Source organism: Colossoma macropomum, unplaced genomic scaffold (assembly GCF_904425465.1).
Source record: "Colossoma macropomum unplaced genomic scaffold, Colossoma_macropomum, whole genome shotgun sequence".
NCBI lineage: Eukaryota > Metazoa > Chordata > Actinopteri > Characiformes > Serrasalmidae > Colossoma > Colossoma macropomum.
The window spans coordinates 20,192,836-20,215,872 of record NW_023494789.1 but is presented as its reverse complement, the minus strand read 5'-3'; the positions used below and the strand labels follow the sequence as shown (position 1 = coordinate 20,215,872).

General features: G+C 38.3%; 2 protein-coding genes across 3 annotated transcripts; both read right to left on the bottom strand.

Moving 5' to 3' along the window:
- Positions 1 to 171: 171 nt before the first annotated feature.
- Positions 172 to 10,350, bottom strand: dtd1 (D-aminoacyl-tRNA deacylase 1). 2 transcript variants are annotated; one of them, XM_036570454.1, is made up of 7 exons: positions 10,272 to 10,350; positions 6,030 to 8,058; positions 5,582 to 5,672; positions 5,052 to 5,287; positions 3,735 to 3,832; positions 2,167 to 2,328; positions 172 to 613 (listed from the first exon to the last, which is right to left on the bottom strand). In XM_036570454.1, the coding sequence occupies exons 2-6, from the start codon at positions 6,070 to 6,072 to the stop codon at positions 2,173 to 2,175; spliced, it is 624 nt and encodes a 207-aa protein (XP_036426347.1). In that variant the 5' UTR covers positions 6,073 to 8,058; positions 10,272 to 10,350; the 3' UTR covers positions 172 to 613; positions 2,167 to 2,172. The 2 variants fall into 2 exon arrangements, with proteins under 2 accessions (XP_036426347.1, XP_036426346.1); XM_036570453.1 differs by lacking the exon at positions 10,272 to 10,350 and adding an exon at positions 9,882 to 10,091.
- A 2,532-nt stretch (positions 10,351 to 12,882) lies between these two features.
- On the bottom strand, positions 12,883 to 22,335 carry sec23b (SEC23 homolog B, coat complex II component). The gene is made up of 19 exons (XM_036570452.1): positions 22,165 to 22,335; positions 20,436 to 20,674; positions 19,977 to 20,034; positions 19,744 to 19,830; positions 19,348 to 19,584; positions 19,182 to 19,264; positions 18,594 to 18,738; positions 17,352 to 17,510; positions 17,138 to 17,253; positions 16,903 to 17,026; positions 16,654 to 16,734; positions 16,416 to 16,505; positions 16,188 to 16,294; positions 15,702 to 15,855; positions 14,977 to 15,054; positions 14,727 to 14,888; positions 14,526 to 14,612; positions 13,895 to 14,116; positions 12,883 to 13,667 (listed from the first exon to the last, which is right to left on the bottom strand). The coding sequence occupies exons 2-19, from the start codon at positions 20,654 to 20,656 to the stop codon at positions 13,578 to 13,580; spliced, it is 2,301 nt and encodes a 766-aa protein (XP_036426345.1). The 5' UTR covers positions 20,657 to 20,674; positions 22,165 to 22,335; the 3' UTR covers positions 12,883 to 13,577.
- Positions 22,336 to 23,037: the final 702 nt, after the last annotated feature.

Here is a 23,037-nt window from a genome sequence, read left to right as displayed (position 1 = left end):
GGATTGAGGTGCCCTTATAAAGTGATCGATTTCACCAAAGGAGTTAAGCTTAAATTTTTAATTCAAATTCACATACTTTTTAAATCTTGATAGTTTGGACAAAACTTGAATTACAACTGAGTCAGTCTTGCTTAAGTGAAATGCAAAAAACAAACATTTTGGAGTATAACCTGGTTTACACGGTAAATTTATTTTTTTTACAAAGATTTTTTTTTTTTTAAATAAAGACATGTCTTTCCATCTTTTCATGTTCAGATGTCCTTTTCATTAAAATCACAGGTAAGCATACATTCAAGATAATTCTGATGGTAAACATCACATCAATAAATATTCAGATTTTGCTCCAAAGCAGCACAAATACAGTGGTGAGGGTATATCCTGGTCAATTTCACCCTGTCTTCCTCCTCCTCTGGCACACATCCTGATGTTTAGATACAATCCCAGATTCAGAAGAAATTAAGGCTGTAGATTTGGTTAAAAGGGTGAAAGGAGATGGTTGAATAATGACCATGTCATTATGCGAGTCATGTTTAATTGCGCTACACTGTTTAGAGTCCCTGAAGATGGCAGCTTGTATCTGGAGAGTGGACAGATCAGTCCCAAGCACACCCTCCTAATCAGACACAAAGAAACAAACAACAGAAAATACAGTTAAAACAAATCATTTTAATATGTCAACAAATACATTGGATTTACAGTCATGGCTAGAAATAGTAGCACCCTTGCCTTTTACTAATAATGTACCAATTCTTATACATGTTAAACATGCTCCTTTGTTTGCATTAAAACAACACAAAAAACTGAGAAAAGGCCAAATATGATCTTATGTTCCACTGTAAAGGATGACTGAATTTCAAGCACTTAAACCTTTATCTGTTACTACAGCACACCTTTGACAAGTTACAGGTGCAGGCAATATAGATACCATAGTTTTAAGCAGTTCAAATACAGAAAAGTTGAGTCAACCGTTGTGTCCTTGTGTTCCACAGTGAACAGTGAGAAACAAAAGCAGGGAAAAAGAACTGTCTAATGATTTTAGAAACAAAAGTGTAGAAAAGCTTGGGTAATATCAAGGCTAGAAGTCCATCTCCTGATATCTTAAAGTTCCTGTGTCTACTGTACGCAAAGCCTTCAAAAGGTTTGCAGCCCATGGCACTGTAGCTAACCTCTCTGGACATGGGCAGAAGAGAAAAGTTGATGAGAGACTGCAGCAAAGGATTTTTTGCATGGTGCAAAAAGAACCTTTATCAAGTACCAGACAAATTCAAGCTGAGCTGCAGAAACAAGGTACAGTGTCAGCTCACACTATCCATCGTCATCTGAATAAAAGGGAGGAGATCTTTTTAGTAAAGCATATCATTATTCTCTTTACAGGAAACAAAATGAGGCCTTTAAAGTAAAGTACACAGCACTACAGTCACACGTTTTAGGGACTGTGTTGCTGCTTCTTGCACCATGTGCATTGAATGTGTGCATGGCATCGTAAAATACGAACACTACCAAAAAATTTTGGAGTGCGATGTAGGGCCCAGTGTAGGTCCCTGGAAATGGTGCTGGACTGTTCTGAAGAGCCCATCGATGGGTTCAGATCTCAATTGGGAGAAGGCAAAATTTGGGAGATCTAGAGCAGACTGCAAGAGAAGAGCAGACCAAATTTCCAGTAGACAGGTGCAAAAAAACTTATTCATTGCTATAGGAAGTCATTCAGTAATTCTTTTCAAATGGTGTGCTAACAAATGTTTGAGGGTTTTTTCAAAGTTGAGGATACCATTAAGTTTGTCCTCACCATTTTGTATTTGAATGTATGGACATACTAAGTTTTACTAAGTACTAAGTAAACAAAGAAAAGAAGGTAATATTATTAGTGAATTACAGAACTGTGGAAATCCACTTTTGACAATTTCAACTGTTCTTGTAGTGATTTGGGAAAAAAAAAAATGCAAGCGTGCTAATATTTCTGACTATGACTGTAGCACTGTTTGAAGTGCCACCATAAGCCAAAAAAAAAATTCTTGATTCTTTAATTTCAACCAGAACGAAAAACATTGCATTTTGTTAACATATAATTACTTTGGACTGAAGCTTCATGTGGAGTTGACATTTTATTCTTCAATTCTATGTACTTCTTTGTCACCTCCCTGGGGGAATGTAATGTCTATAACTCACCCTCAGCTATGGTTCCCTTTCTGAAGACACATCACCCTCTGCTCCACTACTGGCATTGGGGTCCGCTTTCGAGCGCAAGGCACCCTTCTCCCTTCCTGACTCAGAGTTGCCTTTCGGACGTGTTTTCTCCTTACGCTGCTGCTGTTTTTCTAGTTTTGAAAGCTTTTAAGCAGAACAAAAAAAGGAGGCAAATGTAAATAAAACAGAATGCAATAATTTGCAAATCTCATAGACCCATATTTTATTCACAATAGAACACAGAACATATCAGATGTTGAAAGTGAGAATTTTTACCATTTCATGACAAATATTAAGTCGTTTAGAACTTGATGGCAGCAACGCATCTCAGAAAGTTGGGACAGGACCATGTCTACCTTTGTGTAGCATCCCCTCTTCTTTTAACAACAGTCTGTAAACGTCTGGGAAGTGAGGAGACCAATTGCTGGAGTTTTGGGAGAGGAATGTTGTCCCATTCTTGTCTGATGTAGGATTCTAGCTGCTCAACAGTCCTGGGTCTTCTTTGCTGATTTTTTCGTTTCATGATGCGCCAAACGTTTTCTATTGGTGGAAGGTCTGAACTGCAGGCAGGCCAGTTCAGCACCCGGACTCTTCTTCTTTGAAGTCATGCTGGTGTGATTGATGCGGTATGTGGTTTAGTATTGTCTTGCTGAAATATGTAAGGCCTTCTCTGAAAGAGTCGTTGTCTGGATGGGAGCATATGTTGTTCTAAAACCTCTTTATAACGTTCAGCATTGATTGTGCCTTTCCAGAAGTGTAAGCTGCCCACGCCATAGGCACTAATGCAACCCCATACCATCAGAGATGCAGGATTTTGAACTGTGCGCTGATGACATGCTGGATGGTCCCTCTTCTCTTGAGTCTGCAGGACACGGCGTCCATATTTTCCAAAAAGAATGTCAAATTGATTTATCTGACCACAGAACAGTTTTCCATTTCTGGCTTCTGAGAGACTCTGCCTCTCTAAAATGCTCTTTTTATACCCAGTCATGTGAGTTAACTACAAATTGCTCCTCCAGCTGTTTTTAATAGTACCACTTACTTTTCCAGCCTTTTGTTGCCCTGTCCCAACTTTTTGAGATGCTATGCTGCATAAAGTTCTAAATGAGTTAATGTTTTTCATGAAATTGTAAAATGTCTCACTTTCTACATCTGATATATGTTCTATTGTGAATAAAATATGGGTATATGAGATTAGCAAATTATTGCATTCTGGTTTTAATTACCTTTATTTACATTTTACACAGCGTCCCAACTTTTTTGGAACTGGGGTTGTATATGCACTCCAAAGTATTTAACATCTAAGAACATTTAAAGTTTAAAATAATATCCAAAGATTCAGAAACTAAGTTTAACCTGAACCCCAGATGTGTTTTAAGTAAAGGCCTTGCATTTAACAGAGTTTAAAAGCATAAAGTCAAAAAATTTCTTTCCTGTCCATTCTTTTGAAGGTCAACATGAACGCTTGTTTCATTCTGTTCTTGATTTCGATTCAAAATTTTACACCCCTAGTCACTAGTATGTACTGCAATACATGCAAAATGTGTTACCTGTTTAGCATCTGTGGGTCCAGTAGGAGACTCTAAATGAATGGTGACAGGTCCATCATTCTGGATTTGCACCTGCATGTAGGCACCAAACTGGCCATCTACAACACAAAGTTAGAGACTAATCAGTTTCGTTCTGGTTGACCACTCGTGTCTACACTCAATGTCCATTTTATCAGCTGCACTTTGTAGTTGTACAATTACAGACTGTAGTCTTGATGTTGCTTTGCATAATTTGTTAACCCAACTTTAGCCTGTTCATCAATGGTCAGGACCCCACAGGACCACCACAGACCAAGTATTATTTAGGCGGTGGATCACTGTCATGCAATAACATCGATGTGGTGGTTGTGTGTCACACTGGTACGAGCGGGTCAGACACAGCAGTGCTGCTGGCACAGAGCGGAGCTGACAAAATGGACAATGAGTGTAGATACAAGGTAGATGTATCTAACGAAATGCTTAGTGAGAGCATATCATAAAAACGTAACTGTGAGCACGGAGCAAACCCTATACTCTTTCGAGGTTCTTGGGGGAAAACCCCCTATGTCACAGTATCTAGTGCTTGGGCAGGTAATGTCTAGATGGCACTCGCTGCCAAAACATGGATACGAATTGTGCTAATATTACCTTGTTGAAATGTCCTACTGTAGCGCATACATAACGTAGGATATTTTGATATCTTCTATCACTTTACCAAAAAACACTACCAGCATTGAAACTACGAAACTGAAGTCAGCTTTTCATTCAAATTCTCCTGTTCCACCTGAAATGGTGCAGCAGTTTAAGGTGGAACAGGGAAATTCAAACAAGAAGCAGGCAAATGTCCTATTCAGAATAATCAGGATATTCTGATAGCCTAAATCACTTTTTCAGGGGTAGCAGAAATATTAAGCTGAGTCTGTACCTGATTAAAATTAAAGACACAGTAAAACGTTTTAAAAAAAAAACTGAATTACTCTGCTGTGGTAATGATATGCACAAGCTCAGCAGGACCACTGGATGGGTAAGATAAATTGTTACAACACCTGCTGTGCAGAGAAGGTGTGCCCAAAAAAAATCTGTCTGTTGCTGTAAAATGTGCTAAGATGACTTATTTTAACAGTCTGCAGGTGATGTAATAAGCACAGGCTATCAAGATTAAGTTGTCACGTGATCATTACAATTCAACTTTGAATTTTTGCTTCCTGTACATACAAACATGGGCAGGAAAACCTTGGAAAACTACTTTTATTGTTTTACATATTAGCCTAACACAAACAATATAATTTAACAGACTGTGTTTTTTATTAATGATTTGTTGATCGAGTATTTCCTCACCTTTAATGAGCTCTGGCTTGTAAGCACTCTTCATCTGCTCCAGAATGTTGTTGTAAAAGGGCTGGGCCAATTCAGCAGGCATGGCTGAGTGAAAGTCAGGCTTGTTGCCTTTGAGAATACACTGCAGTGTGAACTGACTCACACACAACACCTCCAGTTCCTTGTCCATTACACTGCGACTCCACGCTCGGCCATTCTCATCCTCAAACACACGTAGGTTCAGAATCTTACGCACCCTGATGAACAGATACAGACCCAAACACAGACATACATATATAGTCACAGGCACTGACCACTGTATAAAATACACCTACCTTGTTTGTTTACTCACTGTCCATTTTATCAAGTGCACTTACCATACATATGTACCTAATTAGTAGGTTGCTAACTGGAAAAGCGAATTGCTTTGGCAAACTCTAACTGTAAGTAAAAATGACTAAATTCACAAATATTTCTGTTAATCTAGTTTTAACTGCCCACAAACGCAGGACAGACTAAAATAACCTTGCTGAACATTCAGCAGTACTTACATGTACTCTGCATCTCTCTGTGTGTCCTCTGCTGATATCCCAAGCAAAACGCAAAGACCTCTCCCGATGGAACTGATCTGTTCCTCCCCGACTGTCACAAAGTAAAAGAAGCACTAAGACAACGATCCTGGGTTCGTACTCACAATGAAAGCAAAATTGTATCTGAAGAAAAACAACTGCACTACATCGGAAATAACTTCAACGTGACATGGGCGAAATCATTCACGCATTCATTTAACACGTTACCAGTTTCGTACGATCACTGCTGCACACAGACTCGGCCTATCGTTATAGTGACAACCTCAGCTAGCTAGCTAAAGTTAGCTCATTCATTCGCATATTTTATACGTGCCGACTGCTTTACTAGCTTTAGCCAAAATAACATAGAAAATCAATCGCAAGGTTTTTAAATCCATTGTTATTTCACATAAACTGTTTTAATTCCTACCTGTTACGCTCGCTTTAGTGACTCTCTGAATGATTGCTTTCATTGTTTTCGCCTGAGTCGTGCCCCGGGGAACATTTGAACTTCCGGTTTCACAGCCTTCAGTACCGGCGTCACACGAACGTCAGCACGACCGACAATATTAGGCCTACACCCCATACCATTAATCTATTTCCTCATACAATATGTTTTTAAATCTGTTTTTCATGATCGTAAAATACATAGTAATCGGAAGTCTTATTTTATTTGTTTCTAAGACTAACTGCAGTACATTTTGAAGGAAAATAACTACAAACCTGACCCACACCACAAGCTGCCAGAACAGCTTCAGTGCACCATAGCATAGATTTGACAAGTTTCTGCGACACACCATTCTTCCCAAAGATAATGGTGGTGAAGATCACAGTCTAAAAATCTCACACAGGTGTTCAACTAAGTAGAGATCAGGTGTCTGCAAATACCATATCACACAAATTAATCATTTTCAAACCACTTTGTGAAATGACCCCTCATGCCCTGTGAATGGAGAGCATTGTCATCTTGGAAGAACCCACTACCATCAGGAGTGACATTTTTCATCATAGAATAAAAGTGATCCATCCAAATAACTTTGTACTGAATCTTCCCGCCAAGGAGACAAATGCCCCTGACAGCATAACAGAGGTTAGAAACTGTTTTTGAAAGTGTGCATTTGGTGACAGTGATGCTTATGCATTAGTGCACCACGTAAAGCAAAAACAGAAGCGCAATTGGTTTTCACATGACCGAGAATGCCAATGCAGAACGTGATCAGACAAGAACAGTCCATCCACAACTACAGTAGAGTTGCAGTGCATAAATGTCTAATTACAAAAACACATTTGAGAATTTAAAAAAAGGCACAGATAAGTCATTCTGCATCGTTTTGAAAGCGGGTAAGTACATGTGCAATGTACACCAAGATATAGGCCTGAATGCGGAATCCAGTGCCCTATTTATGGATGTCTTTCTTACTGACTTAAACACAGATGTCACTTCAGTCAGTGGTCTTATTGAAACACTAGTTAGTTGAGCAGTCATTGTGACCTAAGCTCTTACCACCCTCCTGCACCCTGCAAACAATGACATAGGACAAGAAAAAGGCTTTTTTTTTTCTTTAAATCATTTTTTGTCACTGTGTTTTACAATTTTCATTTTCAGTGTAAGATCAAGCTTCTAAGCAAAAACCTTTTTTTTCAAGGGTTTCAATAATTCTGCAAGTTGCTGTATGTTGTTTGTGTGTGTCTTTGGGACATTATGTTAATCACTTAACAGACCCATACAGTAAATTCTCTCATAGTTATTCAACAGGTTTTGAGATAAGTGACACTTTTTCCACAGAAAGCCTCATTAAACTGTAATTTCTTAAATTATACTAGGTCTTCTTCACAGATAGACAATGGCCAGAGGCTTGCATCTACGTTGTACCCAGGTCACAAAGCCTGTTCGCAATAATGCTTTCAGCACTGACTGCTGAGATAATGGTAACAGATGCACTGTGCACTATTTCAAACATATGAAAATATCACATATCACAAATGTCAAGCTCTATCAAACTTCCTCTTGCCCAGTGATTACAAAAAAAAAACCAAAAAAAAACACAACAACAACACAACAACAACAACGTTTGAACATTGGTGACAGAAAAGACAACACTGGGAAAAAACCCAATTCTTTTAACAAAATTGAAAACAGCCACTGACATTTCTGAACCTGTGCCAGCAAACAGCCAAACGCAATGCATTCCACCTTTAAGAATTTTATATTACAGAATGTGTGGAACGAGAGCCACCGTCCATTTTTATTAATCCATAACCTTTACAAATCAAGCTTCCTCTTCATTTTTCATCATCTTGACATCCTGAAGAGCTGTTAGCTGCAGGTCTGAAAAGGTTCAGAAATCTTGTGGAATATGGCACAAAATCTTCTTTGTAGACTATCGTTGTTGACACATGTGATGTCTTGACTGTTTTCACGTTTGGTCTTGTGTCTTCCTCTTCTTTAGGCATTTCAACTAAAAAAAATATCATTAGAGTTTTTTGAATGAAAAATGAACAAGACACTTGGCAACATTTCAGTCTACATATGATGTACAGTGTCATTCAAAATTCTTGCAGTACAGCTGAATAATTTTTAATTAGTAATAAAAGACAAGTTACAGAAATGATGCATGATGTAAAGCAATTAAAAACTGGAGCTAAATCTTTTGTTTGCCAACATTGCCCACAGTGAAATAGCTCACTGGTGTCGAGGTATTAGCAAATCAATTATTTTTCATTTATTTTAAACTTTGAACATATTTATCAATTAACTTAATATGTCTCAGATGTAACTAACTTGGGCTTCAGGCTGAACTTCTCTTTCTCCAGGTGCCTATTTCCATTTTAAGTTACTTTTTAAAAATTTCCTTATAAAAAAAAGGCATACATACTTATGCAAAATCTGGTTTCATGTGGGTCAATTCAAATATTTGATTGACAGGCTACTTTACTATGTCTCCTGCCTTGACAGTTCGGACTAATGGCTTAAATTACAAATGCTGTAATTTAAACCCCAGAAGTAGCCTATAAACTTAATATGACCAATGCAGCTTGTGGACAAAAAACTTTTGTTCTGGGGTATTTTGTTTTTGTATTTTGACACTAAAAATGCACAAATAATGAATTTTCCCACTAGGTACTTGTGGAGGGCAAAAAAGGCGTGAAAGCTATTCCGTGAAAATTTGAAAGCCGGCCAATGCTGTAAGGTGTGAAAGCATATTGGATCCAAAATTCAATTTTAAATTTCTCATTTTTATGTGCAACTGAAAAATCTAATTTAATAATAACATCTGCCATTCACTATTTGGTATACTAGTACTGGTGTTTAATTTACAAAAAAAAGAGTTGGAGGACTGATCAGTTTCTTTATTTAAATTCTTTATTTAAATAAGTCTAGTGCTTGTAAAGCAGGGCCACTGATGTATCACCTACCACACAAGCATTTAACCCTTTGAGGCCCAAACTATGTTCCAAAGACATAATAAATGTGAAAATGCTCTTCTCCTATTCACAAAGAGCAGCAACATCAAAACATTAATTTAGATTAAATCAGATTAAATGTTAGGGTTGGTTTCCCCAGCCAGGAATTAAGCCTCGTCCTGGACTACACAGCAATCTGAATGGAGATTCTCCATTGAAAGGAATATGTAGTATAGAACCAGGCGTAATCGCTTTCTGGGACTATTTTTCATTTCAATCAACAAAGTTCTGCTAGAATACTTTACACATGTAGTTGTAGAACTTTGGACAGATACATAGTTATGCACACGTGCGCTCTTATGTATGCCATGTCGTGCTCACGTTTTGGGATTTCGTAGCATGGCAGTGCCAGAACATCAACTGAAAAACGTACCCTAAACAAAAATTAATATCTGGGACGGTGAATTTTCACATCGGGGTTGCTGACAATGTTTCGGAACAGCGGAGGGTTTAGGGGAAAACGTTAGTCTGGATATCTGTGCAGTGTATTCATAGATATGCTTATTGGAAAGTTCATTACTTCTTGCTAAGCCTGTTTGTATCGTATACAAAGTACTATTCATCCAAGTCTTTTAGCTATATATGGGTCACATCACAGACAAACCCTTCACCACCACAGAGAACTCCGAATGACTACACATTAAAAATACATAAAAATATTATACAAATATATTTTGTAAACCGTTTATAGTCCATAATGTGATGAATAAACTGATAACACAGTTAGACTTAAATACATAACCTATAACACTCGGGCCTGTTGTCCTCTAGCCATTGTCTGACACAGGCGCAATGACAAACACACAATCTGAATTACCTCGCGGGTCATTTCTGTGTTGATATCTATAATATCCATAGGTCCCGAACATAGTCCATATTCCCACTGCATACAGCATCGATGCGCGCTTATTCCATTTTACAGCATCAACTGACATACTCAACTGTCGTTTATTTATACTATCTTTGAGAATTAACCAACTTCTTTTGGTTCGTTCAAACTAGGTGAAGACTGCAACTAGAACAATTTTCGTAGTCGACCACAGGCCGTGCTATCAAAATAAGAGCCCAAAACTGCCAAGGCACAAAACAAACGCTATCAGTATTAAGGCTCTTTAACGACCTCGTAATTCAGAGGACCAGTTGATATTCCCGTGGAGATAAACGTACACAGAAAAAACCGTATCGGGTTCTGAACATTTTTGTTTACCGTATAGTGCGATAGAGGCGATTTTTCCAAAACCCCGCTCATTGTGGCCACAGAGAAGTTTAGATCCGGCGTTCCTAATATGGGCATAACGTGGACTGCGGAACAACGCACGACTACAGAAGTCTATACAGGCTAGCATGAATCAGTGTGGATGGGTTTGTTTATTTACAGCTGTCTTACCAACATGGTGGAAGAGTAGATGTTCAGGTATAACTAAAAATACATTAATTTATTTAACTTGTCAGTGAGCTTCATGAAAAAAACAAAAAACAAAAAAACAACTAAGTTATTAATAATCGCACAATAGGTGGGTTTGTTTACAACTGTCTCACTAATATCGTGGAAGAGATGTTAAAATATGAGTAAAATACATTCATTTATTTATTTAACTTGTCACTGAGCTTCATGAAACAAAAACTGACGAATAATATATAATAATTGCATCGCATATTGTCCACTGCCTCCATTCTGAAGCTACCCCGCTCCTCCTCTGCCTCTGCAGTGCGGGTCGCGAGTGTTGAAGACAGTACTGCTTCTTTACACAAAGATGAATTATCGTAGTTGTTAGAAACACTTTACTGGAGGTTTAAATGAAAATGTAAGGAGTGCAATGTGTGTTTTTATATTGGAAATTGAGTAAGATTACTTAAGAATTCGATTTCAATAGTACTTAAAATGCCATCTTCCAAAATGCTGCCTAAGTGTGGTAGTGGTGTTTTATATTCACCGGCCACTCCTGCAGCCAACAACCTTGAAGTATTGTGCTTTTTTATCAGAAGACAGAATTAATGACGCTGGTCGTCATTTTGTAGTAGGCGCCATGCTCTTATTATGCCCATACCCTGCACATGCAGTTATGTTGTGACAACGTTGAAGAGACAGCAAAAGTAATCTGTACTACGTTGTCTGTACGTTGTCACAACCTCCTAGAATCCTTATAATAAGTTCCATTTTAATCAGTATTACATTTGATAACAAATGTGGTTCAGTGATGCATAGAAATAGATCTGCGAGTAATTGGGCGATGTTAATCGATTTTCATCACTATTTGACAATTTGTAATCTTAATCTCTTAATTTTACAGCGATCACAGGGCACTAGGACCTGCGGGAGGCGCTATTGTCTTTTGCTCTAATCCACACAGCAAAGTCGCAGACGTTAAATTAACTCTTTTAATTTAATTTAACATTGGAAAAGTGCGTATATTGTCCTCACTCTCCAGTGATACAACGACCCTGTTACCTTTTTAACACTAAACCTGATCAAATTTAACACTTTATATGGTTGAAAATTAACACTACACTGGTGTTGTTGTTAGATAAATAACTCCACTGGAGTAAAATTGTAACTCTAATATTTCAACACTTTTGTGAGTAAATGCAAAAATACTCACAATGTAATGTACTGTATTCCCCAAATGCGTGTTTCTTGTAAATAGCGAGAAAAAAAAGTTTGGACAGAGCCTGTTTATAAAAAACACAAAAAACAAAAGAAAAGCTGTATGTTTCCATCTGTCTACAGCAAACATTACTGCCACTGCTTGCTTGGCGAGCGGAGCAGCTCATTGGCTGTTCGCACTCACTGAAAAAAATGATTGAAAATTCATTCAGAACTTTATAAACTGAAGCTCCTTGGCCTTAGGTAGGAGATTAAATATATCTAGTTCTTATCCAATTAACAATATTGGCCTCAACCTTCAGATGGAAGCAATCTATAATACCTCTCATTTCCACTTGACAGTAATTACCATTCTTTACCAAAGTATGCATACACTACCTCCTCCGCATACCAGAGTAGTGCAGACATTTCACATCCAGCTTCACTTTTATAAAAAGCTATGTTTTAGTTGTGCAGCATTATTTTGTGCAAACACACCCTTATTACGCATGGCCCTAGGACAGTGTGGATAGTAAAGTTCCCTTTCTGTTTTGTGTTTAAGAAATAACCTATATATGAGAAATACACATTTAATATATGTATTATATATATATGTATTTCTTATTTAGGTTTATTATTAATAATAATAATGTGTTAATATCATATATTAACACTTATTAAGGCTTACTTATTGAGGTTTTTGAATTAAAATTGAAGTGTAATTACATGCGTGGCAGGCATATGCTTAATTTTATGACAGCTGTTTCTTAGTGTAAGCAAATTAAAAAAATGAGTTGCATATTCCATTTTAAAAATGACAGTATGGACACATGCAAAATTCCTCCCTGTAGACACTTAACAGTCAGAGTGAGCTGTCAAGTCGACGTTAATACAAGATCGTGTTTCGGAATCTCTTCTGTCAGATTAGCTACAGCTACAGCAGTGTTGTGACCCAGTTACACAGTTCACTCAACATTAGAGAAACCAAAAATTAATTTGCCATGTGTTACATTTTACACTTCTAAATTTTACAAATATTTACAAATGTGCGTTTATATTTATGCATACTATTCATGCTTATCTGCCTACTGAGTATGTAGGTCCATGTTGAAGCCTGTAAGCTATGCAGAGTTATGTCATCTTTACAAATCCTCAACACCACACCGCCACCCACCCCTCAAAGCTCCAACAGGTCTCCAAAATTTACCCATCCAAGTACATCACAACAAGGGGATCACTGTTGTTGAAATAAAATTTATGCATAGCATTCATTATTAACAATCAAGTTATATCTGGAATGTAAATCTATACATTAACAATTAAAAATTCTTACTATGAGAATTCTATGCAGTGTAGAGAAAATATTGTGGCGTTAGACAAACACAAATGATCCAAACAGAAACAAAACTCAAACACTGACAGGTCAGAAAGGGCCCTGCAGAAAATTCTGTGCCAGTAAATAAATGGATTTAAACTATTCATTTGGTTCTATGAGTGCAAATTACAAACCAAAATACACTCTACTTTTCTTTTTAAATGACTTACTGTACATGCTTCAAATTTATAGATCAGGAAAATGACAATCACACCTGCATATTTGTACCTGTAGTTACACTGTAATGAGACACAGTGGGCTTGTTACAATTGTGAGGCATTTGAACCTTGACAAGACCTCCCACATATCAAAATAACATATCCCATTTACCAGGAAACCGTTAAATCAGTCCCAAGGTTGTGTATGCACATCTGAGTACACCATGACTTTTGACAACAAGGTTTTACAAGATTTTTTGATACATACTGAAGAATTCTTGAACAAAGATGAAAACACTTTTTGAGGCATCAAGGCCAAAGGCTGAAATGAAAATGGTAATTCTGCCCCACAGTGGAGGATCAGATTTATGTTTTTGTTCTTCCCTTTTGCATGCTTCAGGCTGAGCTGGACACAGCAAGTTTCTTCAGATGGTCCATGAACACTTGGAGGCTGACGTCATCTGTGAGAATGGGTGCTCCAGCCTCCTAACAGAGGTTTAATGTACAATTGGTTAGATAATGTCAAAGATTTACAATCAGTAAGTTTCTTTGACAACTATTAATATGCCTATTTACAGTGTATTCTAATGCAATCACAACATGCATAAAGTAATAAGTATATAGGATGTTAAGACTTGGACAACCTTAGAAGACTCCACCAAACCCCATTAATTGCCTGTTCTACAAAAAAGGTATGTGAAGGTGATATATACCTGCCCCCAGGCATAGAGGTTGTTATGCGTTTGGGAGGGGTTCACTTTAGAAAGCAGGAAGCGGGCCTGCGATCCTCCATGCTCTGTGTCAATGTAGCGGGGCATAGGGAAGCGGGTTTGCAGGATCTCCTGAGCATCATCTAGAGGAGCCTGCAACAGCTGCTTAAAGTTCTCATACTCTGGCATGTCTTGGTAACCTGCTTTCCGCCACTGAGCAATAGTCTATGAGGCGGAAAAAAAGGAGGAAAACCATTTAATCTGTGAATAAAGCTAATACCTAGAAATAATGATGATGACGATGATGATGTGATAATTTTTATTTATATGGCACTTTTCATGCCGGTGGCAGCTCAAAGTGCTTTATAGACAGGTGATGAAGCTTAACAGTAATACAATGACATAGATTAAATTAAAAGAAATACCACGAGACGCTGAGTTTTAATTAAATGCCAAATTAAAGAGCTACGTTTTTAGATGCTTCTTAAAAGTGTGCACTGAACCTGACTGTCTAATAAAAGGTGGAATTAAGTTCCACAGTTTAGAGCTTGCTCATCCACAACATTAGCATATCACTTATCTAGTACTTGGTGACACCACAATAAAATATTAATATTAAATAAAATAAATGTACCTCTCCATGGTAGATGACCAACTGGAAAAACGTGTCCATTAATAGAATACGATCTGGAAGGATACTGCTGCTGTCCAAAAGAACAGGCTGAAAAAAATAAAAAAAAAATACAATATAATCATCCACTGTTAAACACCTCATAGAGTCTCTTATACATTAGGCACTTAATTCTGCATAAACGCATGATGTTGCTGAGCAAACCTCAGGAGGGCCAAAGAATGAATAGGAGTAGAGGATGGGCTGGATCATGATAAGTGACTGTGTTAGGTCCTGGCGCAGAAAGTGGTGCCTGTAGTAGGATGACTCATCAGGACTGTTATTGAACACCTGCAGAAACGGAGACCTCCTCAAGTGGAACATGAACTAAAACCAAAAGATCAGAGAAGAATAAATGATCCATTGTAAAAAAGTAAGTCATCCATATGCTTTATTAGAAAAGTTGATGCTTCACCTGAGGGTAGAGAGACAGGGATTCCGATAGCCTGAAGGAATTAGGGTCATCTTTATTGAACTGTCCGAACTTCTGGCACTGAAACAAACACCACAACTCAATATAAGAGAAGACAAAAACACATTGAACACTCTCTTGGACTGACTAACAGGAACTTCCCCTGTCCTTGTGCATGAAGGGGAAAAGTTTTTCAATATGCATGCATTGTTCTGGGCATATGCATCACTTGCTGTGGGAATATAAAATCAAACAGCATGAAAAAAATGTGACACCACTCAGTCAAGGCACAGTATCTTAGTCTCAGAACAAACAACTGTGGACAATAGCAGTATAAACAGCCACTTCAAACATGCACAACTGAACACTAACGAAAGCTAGAAGTCTGTTTATCTGTGCGTATATCCAATGTTTTTCTTGTTTTTTTTAATTACTGTAAGGGATAGCAAACAAGATATATTAGCTGTTTGACCATTGATACAGCATTGCTTATCATGGATGGAGGAAACAGAAATGTAATGGGGTGGGATATTCAATTCAACTGCAGGTACTTACTGCATTTTTACCCAAATCAACTGAAGCAGAATCTAGCATTTGTACTATTTTGCAGTACTCATATAGTCAGGCTTTTACCACCACGTCTGTTTACAAAAATCATTTGTATTAGCATTTCAAGATTAAAGAGCTTCTAAATAAGCTTCCTGTGCAGGGCTGAGGTGAGAACTCACCAGACGAATGAGCTGTCTGTCAAGCCAGCGGAGAACATCTGGACCTTCCTCTGACTCTGCCTTGAACACGCCCAGCCTCGCCATGAGAACAGCAGCAGCTTCCTGGTCGAAGGACGACTCAATGTGCTGAATCTGAGACTGTGCATCTGCCCAGCTAGTCGTGGCACAAACATAACTAGCTGGTTAGACATGAGTGACGCATACATACACTTCACAAGCTAAAATCTATTTTAGGAATGAAGGAAACACCGGTATTCTCTGCATCAGTACTAATGGAGAACTAGCCTCAGGTGAAACAGATTAAAGCTCAAATACCAAAGGGTTTACTCAGCGCTAATAGTGAATTGTGGTTTTGAGACAAATATGAAAATTGACTGTCATGGTAATATACCTTGGTGACATCAAGAAAAAAAGAAAACTTGAAATACAGGTCTACAGGGAGGGTGACGCAAACCTCCACTAAAAGGAAGAACTAACACTGCTTACTTTCTTGCGATGGTGCTGACGCGGATCCTCCTCTGCGTGTTAGAGTGTTGGTACTGCGTGACAAACTGGATGGCCCCTCTGCCTCCCTGAGGGATGGGTGAGTTGTGCTACAAATAAAAAAAAAACCCACACCAGAGAACAATGAGACACACCCAAGAAAACAAATAGAAAGACCTCATTCCCTAGTGCATAAACAGATTTTGCTCTACCATAAAATTTCAAACATACCTGATTCACCACTTCAAAATATAGAGCAAGTGTGGTGGATGGGCTAAGACTACAAATCTTCCACTGGCAGGTACCACCAACTCCCAACTCCTACAAATACAAAACAAGAAATTTGTTTTAATATATTTGTTTCACAAATAAATGCTGGCCTAGCACTACAGCTCTCAATTCTCATATGTTCTTTTCAATATTATTGAGGTTTGGGTGTATGAAGAAACAAGGTGGTCAGATTACTTACATTCTCTGAGACACAAGGTCCTTTACTGTTGAGAGACACACAGGGTCCAATAGCTCCTGCCACTTTCAGTTCTCTTGAGGTCTAATGCAAGAAATTGGAGAAGATAGAAATTCCATCTTATGTTCTAGTCACAGTTATATATATATATATATATATATATATATATATATTATATTAGATGAAAATAGAATTGACTCCTCTGAGTCTAATGCACTAACATTATTATATTTCTCACTAAGTATGTGCTACCTTGACTTCTAAAACTCCTCCAAAAGCCATGTGGAATTCCCCATTGTAGTCTTTACTGAAGACTCTCTGGAATGTCTGCTTGAACAGAGAGGTGTTGAAGGAGTCTCCCATGACAATGTGTCCCCTGATACAAAACAAGAGTCCAACCACAGAATAGGTATGTACATAATGACTGCATTACAATAATGAGGTCAATATTTTATAGAACATGTGTGTACATTATAGATTTTCATACCCTGTAAGATTGGACAGACACTTCATCTCCAGTAATCCAGTCTGGTCCAGAGCAAAGGCATAGATGTCAATGCTGTGTCCATTCACTGCAGCACGGTTCGCCAAAGCCTCATAGTACTGCAACATTTCAGCAAATATTATACTATATATTATAATATCTTGTAGCACAGCTCCAACAATGCATTTTATTTTAATTATCATGATTCACCATTTACCTTGATAGCCTTCTTCATATGACGGGCGTTGTCCTTTTGAATGTCATGCCATGACCGGATGGGAGTCTTCAATTCATCCCCTACCACCATGCCAGGACCCTGGGTGGGAGGCCCTCCCATGAAAAGCATCACACGAGCTCCAGTATTTGGGAATGTACCCTATAACCGTGGAAAAGATTCCTGTCAGTAGTCTAGTAGAAAACAACAACCAGGTAAGCATAAACATTTGAAAACAACTACTGCAGATGGTATAAATATTAACTGGTATAAACAATCACGGCAACCTATTAGTGCCATGAAAATCAATGAAACTACATTAAACCTTTTCATGTTTGCTACATGAAATTCAAACCAGATAAATAGGTAATCTAAAGACAAAAACAGCTGTCTCATATTTTACTTTGTGTTAACAAAATCCAGTATTCGGGTCCATTGGGCAATGCCATTCTAACTGTTATGCAACAGTGATGACTGCAGGGAGCACAAGGTGCACTCCAACAAGATGACAATCCAGTAAAGAAAAAGGGACCTTTGACCCTTAAATGCCAGCACTACATCATATGTAGTCACGAGTAGATTAAAAATCTTTAAGGCAAAATTTAAAAGGGAGGCAAGAACATGTACCTGATCCACTGATTTATTAAGTTCAGGTGTTTTGCCCCTGATATGCTGCACAAACATACACTACTTAAGTCACACCAACTGGGATTGGAAATGTAATGTTGGGTAAATGTGCTTTAACAAACTGACATGCATGAACAGATAATAATCAAAACATATATTATCTTATTCTTTGAAAAACAACTGCTTTTTGGTTCAAAAGATCAGCAGTTTAGCACTTTTGAACACATATGTAAACCTGTGCTCAGCACAATAACTGAAATATTTGGTCTGAAACCTTTAATGTAGTCATAGCTCACCCAGACCTCTCTTTTGAATATCAGAGCACCTTATGCTAATGGTTTAACTCAACAGGCCTCTGAGTCATGATGGCTGGGTCTGCTCCTAGGTGTCTAGGCTATGACCATCTTCTGTTACAGTGTTAAAGTTTCTCATCCTTATGCTTGTACAGTTAAGTATATACTTTTTATAATGCATTTCTTAATACTAGCTGTCCTAGGTTCTGTGATAACATCTGGAAACAATTTTCTCTCACTTCAGGGATAAACAGACTAGAAACCAATTGATGTTTGATTATTTTTTTCTTTCTTTAAGGAAATGATTTATGTGTGTTAAAAGTACCTCCAGTAGTCCTACAGCAATGGAGAGAGCAATGCCTGTGGAACGAAGTGGTCTCTTTCCCTGTGGAACAGGCCAGGGGTCCCTCTGTAGCTCGCCAAGTAGGTCAGTCAGGTTCATATCTACTTTATGCACAGGCTGCAGAAATCTGAGAAATACAAGGCAGACAGACAACTTTCAAAATGGCAACTTCCCCATAAATCCTTAAGCTCACTACGCATTCAAAAACAAGACTAGATGAACCATCTCCTAAATTAGTATTGTTACTCATTATTAATATCCAAGTCTACCTGACATCTACAAGGGTCAAGGTGTGTTGCAACATTAAAAGAATGCTCCAGTGTTTTTCAACCTAATCACTGCTTTATCTGTAGCATATCTGCAGTTATCGCAGCCACTCATTTAAACACTTTTCCCTACACTTATTAAAATAACTGAATACAAATAAACTCTAAAGCACTATTATTAAACCTATTATAATCAACATGTTTTCTGATCATTGGATAAGTACAAGAAAATTGTTTTTGGTAATCATTTGTATACTACAGATATGGCAGATAGAAATTAGATGGAAAATTAAGAGTGTCTGACCTGCAAGAAGTGGCAGCATCTTGAGGGGCCAGAGGTCTGCCTTGCTGTCCTGAGGCTGCTGGCTTCATCAGACCCAGCATCTCCTGCAAGCAGGATGCAAGTGTTTTAATATAATGCCATTTCATCAATAAAACCTCTTGCTTAATGCAGACATTATGCTACTTACCTGAATCTGTTTGGGAGAAAGCTCCTTGGTCCCACGGAAGACATAACTCTTGGCAATGCCTTCACAGCTGAGCTCATGGACCTGGATCATACGGCCAAATGTAATGAGTCCTACCAGGGCATTTGGGGGCAGCAGGCTGAGAGACATCTGCAGAGATTCCCTCAGGGCTTGCAAGTCCTCCTCCTCCAAGCACGTGTCCACCACATACAGGAAGACAAGCGGAGTTGGGGGACCACGCTAGAAAGAAGCGCACAGAGAAATGACTATTATATCAAACTGAGTATTATCTATTACCTAATATTCGAACAAAAGAAAAGCAGTCACTGTTAATATATGCTGTCCATTCATACAATACAGAAGGACTGTGTGTACTACAGAAAATCAGACTGTGTTTACCTGTACTATGTACTCAATAGTGGAAAACTGTGGCATGAGTTCAGCGGGCTGATTCACCTCTGAAATGCCTGCATATGATGGAGGGAACTGTAGTAAAGAACATAATTAGACTGCATGCACTCAACACCATATTTGCAGGAAACAGTAGATGTCTGCACAGAATATTCTCACACTTGGTCACTTGATTTCTCAGGGGAATGTGATAACTTTCTTGTTACACATTTGACACTTACAGGGTTTCTCTGGAAGCAGAAATTGCATGCCCAGATCTTAGCTCTGAAGTCCACTTGACTAAAAGAGAAAAACATGTCTCACATGACTACCACAAAATATCAGACAGATATACAATAGAATAAGAAGCACTCCAAGAAGTCCATTACCTAAAATCAATTGTGTGGACTTAGAATTATATATATATAGCTAGAGCTAGCTGCTCTCGGAACAAAACCTCGTAACTTTACAGGAGAAGGAAAAAAAACATACTTCACTTCTAATGTAAGTCAGTGGAACCAAACTTTTTGGCAATTTCTTTTAGTCCATTCATTAGAAAAACCCTTATTTCTTTAACTTCAAATTACATTATTATAAATACATATAGTCCGCTTCCAACAACTTCCAACACCTACAGTGTGAGACCAACGTTCCTCAAGCAAGCAGGATATCAATATTTATCTGAAGACCATGTGACTTACCAGAGGGGGTTGAGAACGGCTTTGCAGCTGGCTCGACTGCAGAGCACAGGCTCATACTGCACAGGAGGAAGGTCGGGACGCTCTTTAAGAGGGGTGAAAAGGCAAGAGACTGGGACCACCAGTCGTGTGGCCTCTAGTCTGCTGGAAGGCCAAAGGTTCCAACTGCATCGTACCCCATCACGGTCCTCATTCTGCTGGATAAACTCCTGGTACGTGGCCATTCCAGCTACGCAGAGACACTGTAAGCAACGTGGCAAACAGTTAAAAATGAGCGACTACTGAGATAACTCAAGACTTTTAAGCTCGTGGGTAACGCCTCCGAACTGGAATGACAACATGCCACAGAGCTCGTTTAAAATTTCAGTCCGCACTTCATTCTACGCAAGAAAGCCTTTTCATTCATGACATTGTTCCTTTCGGCAGTGAACTGACTGAAAAGGTTAAACGGAGGGAAAAAAAACTAACATGCGTCACAGAAAATTGTCATGCTATTTTAATGTCAAACACCGGGTCACACCTACAGTACAAACAATATCGACCGAAACAAAGTAGGTTGCTGACTGGCTGGTGAAAAGTGAAGTCACAGAATCCAAAATACTAACTGGAGTGGACTTTATCCCCTGAACCAGATGATACTATGCATGTTCCAAGCTCATTGTCCCCAGTTTATCAGTTTCTTTCTACATTTACCTTATCTCTTGTTCCACTTGATGACCCTGGCTGTCAAAATGAACTACTCAGTCAAATCAGTTTTTGCGCACTCAAAGAAAGCTCCCAGTTTGTTAGCTACCACATTATCATGCATTCGCCGTGTATAATGAATGTAGGCTACTGCCAAAACAGATTTTACCTACATTTCTAATTCACCAAATATAACTACGTCAGCTAACAGTGTATCATCAGCAGGAGCTTGTTTGCAAAATAACACAAAAGGCGTCTATGTCCAAACATAGTAAATTACTGAAAATTTATTATTTTGGGAAAACACCCGCTAGTCACACGAACGATTACACAGATATAAAACACATTTGGATGGGTACACACACTATCAGTATTACACGTAAAGGGTGACGTGAGGGCTATGGTACAACTGCTGTTATTAGGATAACGTAACAGGTGTTTTTTTAACTGAAATGTTTATACGGACGTGGAATCACAATATTCTTGCACAGAACTGTGAAAAGAACAGCTTTGGGAAAAGCTAGCTAACTGTGCTAGCTAGCTAACATTTTAACGCGACAAGAGCTAGCGTTAACTGAACATGTCCCCGAACACTTAGTTAAGCGAATATGGTCCTTGGAATAACTGGAATACCCATAGATCATTTCAATAGTAAAATTGTATTCTTACTCAGTGTTTCTTTGAAGTGAAGCAAAATGGAAGCACCAAAATCGCTGTTTTATTTAACTTAACGTGAAAGCTACAATGGACTAGCTAACGCTGGCTAGCTAGTAGAAAAATGTAAAAACCCACTTTCGATACAAAAACAAGACAACTTAGCTTAAGCCAGTGCAACTAGGTTACGCAGCTAAAATACAAAACTCTCTATACTTCGCCCTCAGTTAGCAAATAGCCTAAGGCGAAGCTCCTGTCCACTCTGTTGCTGCTAGCTAGCTGGCTGGCTGGAGGAGCCAGATACCGGCTAGTACTGGTGTCTTAAGCTAGCGTTCGAACTACGTTGGACACCGGCCTAGGTTACTTCCAGTAAAGGTAAATCGACGTAACCTACCTTTAAGTTGGATCCGGTTTATAATCGTAACGTCAATAAATAATGTATAAATAAAATAATACTACAGGACAGATGGTCATTCAGGTGGAAAAGACAACTTTATTACGAAAAATTCGCCGCATCCGTCTGTTCTTGTACCACCGTAGAATGACGTGTTACTATACATCCTGCTCTTTGCCATTGGTCCTTCTGCTCTGATGTCATTGTCAAACGCCCCACCCCACAAAACCCTTTAAGCGACGACACTAATTTAGATTTCAAATACCAGAGCTACACCAAGAGCAAATAACACGACATTGTAAAGCAAGATGTACAACACTACACATGCCATACACAATTTATGCCATCAGAGACAAAAGTGGGACATCGTTAACATGATAGGAAATCATGGCACTAGTGAGGTTTTGCAACATAGCAGCATATTTCAGCTCTTTAAATTTTCAAAATATTTCCATCAAACGTGTATATAATAATGCATGTAGTATGATGATGATGATGACAATAATAATAATAATAATAATAATTATTATTATTGTTATTATTATTTGATGATGATGATGATATTGACATTACACCAGATGTTGAGGATCAAGGTGAAGCGGGGCAAACCAATAGCACATCATCATTCAACCCTTCATAGAAACCCACTGTTTTGATACCCCTTGAATTATTAAGCCCTGTAATTCTTTCTTTCATTCCCCCATTCTCAGAAAGAAATGCTTAGATTTTCAAGTTACAATACTGTTCAAATAAAACTCATAACTACATGACATACTGACAACCTCATCTTTACAATCATGTTATACTTTCCTTCTTTCGTCCTTCCATCTTGCCATAATACTTACCGATTTTATCATAAAAATATGACTCATT

Bases quoted from the DNA above. Each gene is read 5' to 3' on its own strand.
- dtd1 (XM_036570454.1), bottom strand. From the start codon at position 6,072: ATGAAAGCAATCATTCAGAGAGTCACTAAAGCGAGCGTAACAG. The intron at 5,673-6,029 runs GTAGGAATTAAA...ACTTTGTGACAG, and splicing joins CACTAAAGCGAGCGTAACAG to TCGGGGAGGAACAGATCAGT. The intron at 5,288-5,581 runs GTAAGTACTGCT...TCTGTTCATCAG, and splicing joins CAGAGAGATGCAGAGTACAT to GGTGCGTAAGATTCTGAACC.
- sec23b (XM_036570452.1), bottom strand. From the start codon at position 20,656: ATGGCCACGTACCAGGAGTTTATCCAGCAGAATGAGGACCGTGATGGG. The intron at 16,506-16,653 runs GTAAGTAATCTG...TTGTATTTGTAG, and splicing joins GACCTTGTGTCTCAGAGAAT to GAGTTGGGAGTTGGTGGTAC. The intron at 16,295-16,415 runs GTATGTTTGAAA...TTTTATTTGTAG, and splicing joins ATTTTGAAGTGGTGAATCAG to CACAACTCACCCATCCCTCA.